We start from the raw sequence: 12140 nt of genomic DNA, 5'->3' as shown, positions 1-12140 counted from the left end.
ATATGCAGTACTTTGCATTTGTCAAGGTTAAACTTCAGTTGCCACTTCTTAGCCCATCTGCCCAAATTATCCAGATCCTGTTGCAGTAGCACACTGCCATTACTGTCATTAACAACCCTGCCAACCTTTGTATCATCTGCAAACTTCGACATTAAGCCTGATATACCTTCATCAATATCATTAATAAATATACAAAACAACAGTGGACCTAATACCGAACCCTGTGGGACCCCACTAATAACATTAGTCCAAGAAGAGCAGCAACCATTGATTACCACCCTCTGTCTTCTCCCACTTAACCATCCTTTTATCCATTGTAGCAACTTACCCTTAATACCATTCTGCTCCAATTTGTACAATAATCTTCCATGCGCAACAGTGTCAAAAGCTTTCCTGAAATCCAAATATATGATATCAAAATTATTTTTTGCATCCAGTTCCTTTGTAACCACATCATAATATCCTATCAAATTTGTCAGACAAGACTTTCCCTTAACAAACCCATGTTGTGTCTGAATTATTGCTGCAGTCTTGTCTAGATGATCCTGCAATGCATCTTTAACCAGTGACTCCATTATTTTACCAGGAACAGAAGTTAAACTAACTGGTCTGTAATTACTCATGTCACCCTTCGATCCCCCTTTGTGAATTGGGGATACATTTGCACATCTCCAGTCCGTGGGAACCTCCCCTGAGTCCAAGGATGCTCTCATAATTATGGCTAAGGGTTTGCTAAGTTGCTTTGCCGCCTCCTTTAATATAACTGGATAGATCCCATCCACCCCAGGTGCTTTTCTTATGTTTAACTTCAACAATTTCTCCTCCACTTTGCTTTCAGCTATTACAAAATCATTAAGTATCCTGCTACAATTTGATAACCTTCTGTCATTTTCAAACCTTAATAATTCCTCACGTGTGAATATAGATGCAAAATACTCATTCAGTTTGTTTGCTATCTGAGCAGGATCATCAACAGTCGAACCATCGATTGACATCGATGGTTCGACAATCAGATTCATCCCCTTCCTTTTAGAGTTTATATAAGTAAAGAAATCCTTGCTGTTTATCTTAGCATCTTTTGCCAAGGATTTCTCATAATCTGCCTTCGCCTGCCGAACCTCCTTTGTGACCTGATTACAGATGAACTTATATCTGCCATAGGCTTCTGAGTCGCTTGATAATTTATATGCATCCCATGCATTTTTCTTCTCTGTTACGAGTCTCATTAGTTCATTTGACAACCATTTAGGCCTAAACCTTGAACAATATTTCTTAATAGGTATGAACCTTTTAGTAGCTTCCACGATTAATTCCTTGAATGCTTCCCACTTAGAATTTACTGTTGATAACATCGTCAGTTGATCCCACTGTACAGAATTTAAAAACTGTCGGAGACCACTGTACTCGCCTTTACGGAAGCAAAAACCCTTTCCTTTACCCCTGATGGTAATTAAATCGCACGTCAGTACACTGTGATCACTGCCACCTAGTGGTTCTTTTATCTGCAAATTCCTAATACATGAATGATCACTGCTGATAACCAGATCAAGAGTATTACTTTCTCTGGTTGCCTCTCGAACATGCTGCTGCAAAAAACAATCATCCAATAAATCCACAAAAGTCTGACTAGTGTGTGAGTGACCAACCCACAAGTTCCAGTCAATATCTGGGAAGTTAAAATCCCCCATTATAAGACATTCCGATTTACTAGCCCACTCTATTTCTCTGTAAAATTATTCATTGTACTCATTCGTCATTAGGCCTATAACACACTCCTACTCTTATTTTTGCTTTTGCAGTGCTTATCTCACACCAAACTGACTCAACAGTGTACTGTTCATCTATATCAACTGGATGCACTTCTTTTGATTTTATGTTTTTCTTAATTAACAGCATAACACCTCCTCCCTTCCTATCCTGTCTATCCTTTCTGTACACATTGTACTCCCCAAATTCCAGTTCGGCATTCCTTATATCTGTGTGACACCACGTCTCTGTTATCCCAACAATATCCGCCTTTGATGTCTTGACCAACACTTCAAATTCATCAAATTTATTTACTATACTTCTAGCATTGGTATACATGCAAGTATACATGCACCTATTCTTATTTTTAGTTACTCTAACACATCCCATATACCCACCTGTTTCACGATGACTGCCACGTATAAGATATTGTTTGATTACAGTCATTTTGTTTGTTGCAAAGCAAAGGTACTGCATCAGGTAACACCTCTGTTGTATCAGACAGTAATTGCAAGGTATTGCACCAGCCACTTCTATAAATACGGCGTTGGAAGGGTATACATGCTCATTGGTATCCTGTTTTGCAGAGGTGTAAGTATGGCTCCATATGTTCAGTTGACACCAAGAAAAAAAAAAAAGTGTAGCTGTTGCTCTGTCCCAGGAAGGGCTTTCTACACGTGCTATCGCTGATAGAATAGGTTGCCACCAGTCAACAATATCCCGGGTGCTGAAATTAAAGCGTGAAACCAGTGATGTGAAGAGAAGACCTGGATCAGGCCGCAAGAGAGTGACTACGTTGAAACAAGCGCACTAACTATCCAAAGACAGCTTTTGGAATGTGGTCTGCATGCCTAATGGCCAAAGAAGAAGCCTTTGTCGACCCAACAAATGAGGAAGAAGTGACTTGCTTGGGCTAAAACGCATGTTTCATGAACAAAAGAGCAATGGGATACTGTCGTCTTTTCTGACGAATCGAAATTCAACCTGCATGGCTCGGATGGGAAGCGATATGTCAGAAGACGAAAATCGGAGGCATACCATCCTGACTGCATAACACTGGCTGTAAAGTTCCCAGATGGTCTGGGGATGCATAACAACCAAAGGGGTGAGGCAAATTAAGTTTATTAACGGAACGGTGAATGCAGAAACCTACACTGCTATCGTGGAGGAGTGCCTGAAACCCATTATTAGGGATTACCACACAGACGTCCAAAACTATTTTTCGACAGGACTCAGCACTGTGTCCAAACAGCAAAATTGGCAAGTTTCATGCTATTTAGATTTAATGATGATTTAGATTTCTTGTCTCACAAGGCTAAAAATATACTTACACCAATGTTTTCCCTCATTTTTCTTCCTTAAGGTGCTACAGTCACACCTCAGAAATGGTGGCATTACAGTGTTGGACTGAACTAGCAACAGTGCGGATTTGAACACTATAGAAAATTGCTGGTACATAATGTCATCTAAAATTGCTCAGAAGAAGCCAACAAGTAAGATTCAGCTGCAGGAGAGAATTGTAAGAGTGTGGTACCACGAATATTTTGGCAACCATATATCCAGAAGTTGATTAACTCTATGCCAGATCGTTGCAAGGCTGTAATTGCAGCTCGAGGAGGAACAACAAAATATTGAGGATTTATTTTGCTGATTTACAGTACATAATACTATTATGTTAACTTGTCATTTCAGTTTGCACACGTAAATGCAATAAAATGTATGTTTGGTTGTCGTGATTGCCATTTGCATGATTTCTCATATTTCCATTAATTACACATTTTACCCTTTGGGAAGATATTTATGGCAATTAGGTATATCAGGTGGTCTTTTTATTGAATTTCATTCACAGAGATATATATATCCCATCTTACAAATGCATTGCAAACCACATTATTTGCAAAATTCACAAGTGATGAGGTTTTTTTGTCTGTCACTGTGTATATATATATATATATATATAAAATATTGCCTATTGGGTGTATTTAATAATAAGTGTATTATTAAATACACCCAAATGGAGGTTATTTCTGTTGGGTGTATTTAATATTACACTTTATTATTTATTTTAAATGCTTTTTTTTTTTTTTTTAATGTCTCTTTTTTTGAACATACACGAATTGCATGAAATTTAAAAGAGCATACATGAAATTTAAAAGAAAAGAAATTATTTAAAAGAGAATACATGAAATTTAAAAGAAAAGAAATTATTTAAAAGAGAATACATGAAATTTAAAAGAAAATATATAAAAAATAACATAATTACACAACAAAAAAATATACAAGTATAACATCTTAATCAGTGAGACAGTTGGGTTTGATGGGAGGCGCACAGTTTTTTTTTGGACAAGGATTTATTGTGGATAGGCTCAGCCCCTCTTCTACTGACTTTAGTCTCTCCCTCTTTTTTTGTTTAATCTTGTTTAAAGCAGAAAACCCTATTTTGCACAAGCAGGAAGTGGAAAACGACAATAAAATTCTAATTGCCTTTTCCAAAATTAGTGGAAATTCATTTTGAATTTTGATCCAAAATTTGCTAATTAAAGTGAATTTCCAGTGACTGGTCATTACGGATCTCAGCTAATTCTTCTTCCTCTTGTAAATTAACTTGTCCGTGTATAAAACAGCGTGTTATAATAATATCTGAATTGTCGTTTTACTAAGTTTACAAATCCTTTTAGTGCTCCTGTCGTCGTGGGATCACTATCAGTACAAATGCCAATGCACAACTTCCATAATATATCACACTTTTGTAAATAATTATTAATTATTTCAATAATATCTTGGCCGGTTGTTCTTTCAGTAAGTTCTTTACAACAACAACAACAACAACAGAAAAAAAAAAAAAAAATTTAATGATTGTCTCCTTTTCGATGAACCTGACAAATGCTATTAATTGGGCTTTCCTACTAATATCTGTAGATTCATCTACTTGCAATGCAAACAGTCGCCCAAAATCATTAATATGTTGAACAACATGTTTTCGATATCATCGGACATTTCTTTTATGAGTCTGCTAATTGTGCTGTTCAAAAGTAGTACTGTCATTTTTTTTCCCCAGCTTCCTCTCGCAAAATACTTTTCATGATTACTCGACATGCTGGTAAACCAGACTTTCTGCAATCAGGTGAAATTTCTTTTCTTTTCTTTATTTTTTTTTTTGTCAACAGTTCGGCTTCGGCTATATAGTAGCCAATTGAGATTTATTAGATATTTTAGCCATACTATAAAATTCTGTACCTTGTTTTCTAGTAGAGGCCTGCAGTCTTTTAAAATACTCCACAGTTTTCGACATAAATTCTGTTTTGTAGAAAAATGACGCTGCAATTTACTCGGCACCATTGATTCATTCGACAATTTTAAAACACATAGCACACATAAAGGTAGAGGATAATCTTGGGTACCAGTATACAAAAATCCTATCGCCAAATAATCATCATCATATTTAAGACATGTTTTCTTCCTTTTTTGATGTTGATGGTTGCTCGTTTTTGTCGTTTTCTCCAAGCTCGTTGTTATCAAGTTGCCTCTTCTGATTTTCTTTCACTAAATATTTAACCATCACTAATAATTTCTATAAAAAAAATTAAAGTTACTTCTAGAAACTAATACAGTTAATTGAAAATACTTGTTCTATACGAATTAATTGAATATGATGTTTTAGAGATAAAAACACAAAAAGTAATTTTAAAACACAAAGGAAATTCCTTGCTATGCTGCTTACAAATTGCATTTAATTTATAGTCCTATGCTTTACGCACACACATATATATAGAACTGCAAAATGCACTGCTGGGTGCCTGGGAGAGACCCTCAAGTTATAACAATGCCCAAATAAAGGTGTGAACAATTCCAGTACTAGTACTAGGAATTAAATGCGACGTCACATTGACCTCTGGAAGGAACTCGGATCGGCGCAGCATAAATAAACAAATTTTTTATTTGAATTAATTTTTATTATAAAACTTGGATTTATTAATTTTTTTTTATTTGCATTTTCTGCGGCGCACTTGAAGCATACTTACGGCACACCAATATGGCACGGCACACAGATTGAGAAACTGCTGTATTGTACTGCAATATTTGTGAGGCTAAGTAGTTTAGATAGTTAGCATTGGTAAATGATGCAAGAAAGCAAGCTTATATAGCATCCGGGGGGGAGAGACACCTCCCATTTCCCTCCAATAGTTTGTCTAGTTCTTGAATTTATTTAAACTATGAACTTCCCCAACAACAGATGGAAGTTTGTTACAACAATCAACCACCTGTTGGCTAAAGGCAAACTTCTGCCCATCTACTCTGCAACTGTCCTTCCTCAATTTGAATTTATGCCCCCTCATGTGTGTGGTCTGAACAAGAGGAAGCATTCCATCAGCATTCAGCTGGCTCAATCCATTCAAAGCCTTAAACACCTCAACAGATGCCTATTTCCCAGACGCTGCAATTTTCAGAACTAGTTAATTAATAAAAAAACACTTGAATGTTACAAATCACTTCAAATATCTCCCACTGTTTCAACAAAGATTAAAAAAAAAAAAAAAAACAACTATACACATATTACTTGCCTGAGTACGATCATAAACAAAGTTATAATGGGCATGTTTTCGTTCTTCAGCAGACATATCAGCATGGTACATATCACAAGATATATTCATATCTGTAAAAATTATTTGAACATAGAATAACATACATTAAAAGTTTTAAAACGTATACTATAATGCAAAATTAAATTAAATTAAATTAAATTTTCTGTTTATACTCCGGGATGACCAAACGGTCAGAGGAGTTCAATTCTAAACTGATACATACAATAAATGTGTTAAAATATGGCTAATGCTATAATGTACTATTTATTAGAAAATGGAATTCCTACAATATCTGTGTGCAGTAATATAAATAACAACTGCACAATTTTTCTACTTAGCTGGCAATTTCATCCTTCTTTATGTAGCTATGTAGCCACTTTCTAAGAGATATACAATATTCCCATCCATGAATGGGTTTTTCAGACCACTGGAACAGAACTTCATTTTGAGCAGAAAACCAGGTTTCCACTTCATTAATTACCCTTGTGAGTTGAAATCAACAGTCCCATAATGGTTTCTTCATTTTAGGGGAAAGAAAAAAGTGTAAAGGTGAGAGGTTGGGAAAATAAGGTGAGCACTGCACATTATTAAAGCCACACCTGATTGCAAAGTCCACTGCAAGAGCAGCCTTATGAGCAGAGCACTGGCGGCTAGGAGGTGGACACCACTAGATAGCCTCCCACATATTTTTAACTCAGTAGTCTTTCTTAACTTTCCAAGAAGGAGGTTTCTGCAGTACTCCTCTGTGATGCTTCTAGAGTCCCAGAAGACTAACATGACCTTGTTGACAGACAATTGAACCTTGGCTTTTTAGGGGTTAGTGAGGATGAATGTTTCCAATGTTTGCTCATCTGTTTTGTTTCTGGGTTCGGGTTAAAATTGAAAGTGTCTGCAATCCTGCCCAGTCATGATAGGAGGGAGTATATGATGAGAGCCTTGTCAATCAATTCGGCAAGGCTAATGGGGTAGAATTTTTCTCAGCGTGGTCTGTGCTTGTTAACAGGAGAGACTGCTTCTACAGGGATGGTATACACTTAAATAGAAAGGGTGCAAGAATATTTGCTGATGCTTTCAAGGTTAAGTGTTAAGTGGGCTGGAAAAGTGTTAGCTTGGGTGGATTCACAGACTAATAGATTAACAGTAGCTGCAGGCAGAGGTTTAAGTGAGTCTTGCACTGCTTCTATTTGAGTGACCAGCAGCCTGGAAAACAAGTTTCTGGGGATTTCAAGAAGTGCTGGAAGTCATCATGGAACATACATGGGCTCTGTTAGGGTAACTAAAAGTAAGAACAGGTGCATGTACACCAATGCTAGGAGTATAGTAAATAAATCTAATGATTTTGAAGTGCTGGTCAAGATATCAAAGACAAATATTGTTGGGATAGAGACGTGGTGTCACACAGATATAAATCTGTGTGACATCTGAGAATTATCTTAATTCCTTTAAGAAATTTCACTCTTCACAAAACATATTTTGCAGTTTTTCCTAACCTTCTTCAGGTCAGGAAAAACTGCAAGAAAAAAAAACTCAGTTCACATTTCACAGGTATTAACTACTATCTATCTATCTGAATTCTACACACAATGGAATCAGATACAGAGTTCCAGGCAATTACACCTGTAAATGCAATTAGAATCTGGGAAACACAAAATTTTCCCACCTCTTGTTATACACAAATTTTTATACAATTTATTGGAAGATGAAATAATAACAAGTTCTAGCCACTGAAAAACACTGTCACCCATGGTGGGCTGTCTTATGAAGAATCAGATAGTGTTACTAATTTCGCATTCTTCAGTAACTGGATGTGAATATCTAGACACATTATTATGACATAAGGATGAAGCCATCCCTACAAAAGACAGCCAGCTTAATTTCTGAGCAATTAATTAACTTTATCAGCATACTTCAGATTCCTAAGTATCATATTACACATCCATCTACCAAATATAGTAATTTGCCAATTTCTACTGTGCTGCTCAGAGACTATAAAAAAATACAAAAGCTTGAATTGATGTCCTTGAAACAAAATATTAAAAAAGCCTACTTTTTTTTTGCAATAATTCTTGAAAAATACACACTTATATTTAATAAATATTTCATTTATCTTCATAAGATCACAATTTGACCAAGAAAACATCCAAATACTGTCATATAAAAAATTATAAATTGACATTTGTCATACAGTTTTAACATTAAGTTTAACTTGTTCTTTTCAAGTAAGACAATATTTACCTTGTAACTTCTTATATACACTCTTAGCTGCCTTTTTGGTGGGACAGTAGATAATGGTTGAGCCTTCAAAGTTAAAGTCATCTCTATTTTGAAATTCCATTATGGAAAGCAGGTCATTTTCTACTGAATGACTTTTCATATGTACCTCTAAATAGAGATTTGGTCTTCCATTTATAAAAAAATAAGAACATGAAATGTTTATTAAATGAATAACAAGAACTAGGTTATTATTACATCAAAACACACATGCAAATGATAGAAGAATTACTGTGTTATTTTTTAAATTAAACACAGAATATTTTTATTTTAAATTAAAAAACAGAATATTTGTGCATTTAAATAACAATAAAAAAAAAGTGCCTACAAATTTCCAACATGAATGAATAACTTCAATTATAGATAAAAAATATAAATAAAAAATAGAAGTAAAATAAGCACCTGTCAAAACTGGAACAAGTAATAGTTGGCGATTTCAAATTCAAGTTATTAATAATGTCTGACTTGACTGCTGGTGTAGCAGTAGCTGTTAAAGCCATGAAGGGTACCTAAAATAGTGAAGGGACATTTATACAGATTATATCAATATTTGACAAAATATAATATTTTGCTAAACCTTGTAGTTAAAAGAAGGTATGTGAATTCTTATTATGACTTGTTTATTATTTAATGAAATAATTTTTAATTTTTATTAACATAATTATTCTATATAAAATATTAGGTTTATTCGAACACTATGCATGAGAAAAACCATGTTTTACATGGCCAGGGTTACCTGACAATTGGCAAAAAGAGGACAGGGCCTTTTTTCCCTGTCATCTCCTCTGTCTGGTAGGCATTTTAAATAAAACCAATTTTGTTGGGCTTTTACCCACCCCCTCTCCAAGAAGTGTATACAAATTTTCTTTATGACACAGCCCTTTCAATGAAAGCATCAGTGTTCATCATTCATGTCAATGTTCAGAGTTGCATATGGATTGGGGGAGTCCAAATTACACTGAACAACAAATTTTGGGTCATATCTCGTTAAGAGTATGAAAGTAATTTACTTTATAGATTTTGGGGTGCTAAACACAGAAACAGTGCTTAAAATGGCAGATTGGCACTTTTTTTCGAAAAAAAGTAGTTTTTTTTTTTTATGCAAGAAATGCATCTTCAGTGACATGTTGCTCCCCAGTTTTCAGTAAGAAGAAATGAGATCTTCCACAAGCTGTCTGTAGTTGCTGACTTTAACATTTCCTAGAAAACCAGTCGAAACATTTCGAAAGGCTTTCCATGCTGATTTTTCACCATCACTAAGGGCACATTTGAACTGCTCATTTTGAAAAGTTGCCTTATTTGTGAACCAATGAAAATGCCTGCCTTAATCTTCTCTGTACTAAGTCTTGGGAATTTCTCTTGCAAGTATGTGAATACAGTCCTGCATTCACATACTTGCAAGAGAAATTCCCTTCCAAACCTTTCACGAAATTTTTCACGAGCCCCAGTTTCATGTGGAGTGGTGGAAGCAAAACTTTATTTGGATCTACCAGAGGTTCAAATGCTACGTTCTTCATTCCAGGTGTTAATGATCTTTGTTAAGGCCAACTCCTCTTCTCATAGTGCATATCATTGACACAACTATTCCACTTGCAGAGAAAGCAACAATATTTAGTGTAATGTAACTCTTTTGTAGTCCTAATAAAATGGCAATTACCTTTAAATCACCACAAATCTGCCACTCATACTTCTGATAGCATACAACTAAGAGGATGTTCTCCATGTTTGTGCAGGTTTCTTTTTTGTAGATGGCATATGCAAGAGGTATTGAAGGCAGCATATTGTCTTACACAGCCTTAAGGCTAACCTTAGAAGCATCTATAAATAGTTACCATTCTTCAGGAAAGTGCCTCATGTTCATCGCTGCCATTAGACCAGTAACATCCTTACAAACAGTGATTTCACCTGCTGTTTGATAGAATTTATCATAGCCTTTACTGCTGTGTTTACAAGAAACTGATTTTTTTTTTTTTATAATGGCAATGAAATTAAAGAAAGTTGAGAAATTCCTGATGAAGAACTTTGTTGATGGAGGAACACATGCAGAATTTAGCTAATTAATCTCAAAAATCAAGTTATATTCCTAATAGCACTAAGTTGCGAAATAGAAACTACACATTTCTGTTTATTAATGTACTATTTCAAAAATACTTGCATGACTAAACTCTCCTTTTAATTTTCCTAGCAGTCTGTAGCTATGCCTAAAATCATGTCCCCACTGTGAGACACAGTGTGCTTCATCAACTGCAAACAGCACAATTCCTAACAGAAAAGAAAAGAAAAAAAAAAAGAAAAAAAAGCTAACTCATCATAATTATTAAAGTTCAATAATGCTCTATTTGAAATACAAATTCCTTACATAAAGGAATGGATTTTGCATTAATTAATAAAATTAATAAAACTCCTTTTAAGATAAATTTATAAAGACAAACTAGCTGATTAAATGTCTTAAGATACTGGATGCAAAAGAATGCCCAGATCACACAAAAAGTTCTTACTGCCAACAATTCTAACGTTTCAAAATTATATTACAATCTCCTCTACACAGCAGTAAGTATTCACAGTTTGAGTATTCATCATATCACTGAAGTTTATTTATTGATTGTTTGTTTGTTATTTTGGTTTTTAGGAGCATTAGCAACTAAGGCCATATTGCTCCAGGGATATGTGGAGGTCATTCCCTGACCTTTCCGCATCCCCCGTATTTGGTGATCACGGGCTCGAACCCAGGTCTAATCAAGAAGCGCGTGCTATGCACTGCTGCTCCTGCCCATCTGGCTACGGAGGCACCCTTTATTTATTGAAACTCATTCTTTAAAATTGTTTTCAAGGTATCTGAAGAATATGAAAGTATTCTTGCCTATAACAAAAACTACATAACAAATACAGACTCAAAAATTGCAAACAGAAAAGAGTTCTCCAGCTATGGCAAATGTACAATTAACAGTACGTATGCTGTTGAAAAGTGGCAAGTGGGGGGGGGGGAGACTATAATAAAAACATACCACTACTTTTCAAATAAAGATCATTTTGGTTCCTACAGGGCTAATCATTACTTGTATGATAAAACTCATGACCATTAACATTTCTTCAACATCATGTATTCCCTCTAATTTGCAATAGCCATTCTATTTACTTCCAAAGCCTGTTGATACAAAGACCTATTCTCCAAATAGGCCTCTGGGGATGGGTATGTTCATGATATAATTTTAAGTATTTTTCACCAACCGTGTGTTGAAATGACAAAATAAAACGAAAGCCAAAATTTTGATAACTTTATAATTAAGCTTACAATAAATTACTATTTACAGTGGATATAAAACAAATAAAATATCATAAAATACAATAAAATATACCAGGTTAAAAGAAATAAAATATCTGAAGCTTTCGAAGGCTCTGCCTTCTTTCTCAACAGTACGTTTTTTTACTTTACAGTGCAACTTTAAATACCTGCAGGTTCACGGCACATGTCACGTGATTCGATGGCACGCACATGTTGGAACCGGAAGTGGCTCGGGAGCGCGTCAGGTGGAATTGTTC

The 12140-nt window shown here is 35.1% G+C and overlaps 1 protein-coding gene across 1 annotated transcript in view; it reads right to left on the bottom strand.

Moving 5' to 3' along the window:
- The window catches only part of LOC150079408 (bifunctional 3'-5' exonuclease/ATP-dependent helicase WRN-like), a 307463-nt gene that overhangs the window by 149814 nt on the left and 145509 nt on the right, over nt 1–12140 (bottom strand). The window contains exons 9-12 of the mRNA XM_090384034.1: nt 10756–10862; nt 9003–9109; nt 8565–8728; nt 6309–6400 (exon numbers count right to left, since the gene is read on the bottom strand). Of these exons, the coding sequence (XP_090240160.1) occupies nt 6309–6400; nt 8565–8728; nt 9003–9109; nt 10756–10862 (470 nt within the window). The remainder of the gene's footprint in view (nt 1–6308; nt 6401–8564; nt 8729–9002; nt 9110–10755; nt 10863–12140) is intronic.

The sequence above is a fragment of the Mastigoproctus giganteus genome, chromosome 10 (genome assembly GCF_048544385.1).
Source record: "Mastigoproctus giganteus isolate SK-2022 chromosome 10, ASM4854438v1, whole genome shotgun sequence".
NCBI classification, from domain to species: domain Eukaryota; kingdom Metazoa; phylum Arthropoda; class Arachnida; order Uropygi; family Thelyphonidae; genus Mastigoproctus; species Mastigoproctus giganteus.
Note: the sequence above shows the minus strand (reverse complement) of the source record. Positions and strands in the feature narration are given on the sequence as shown.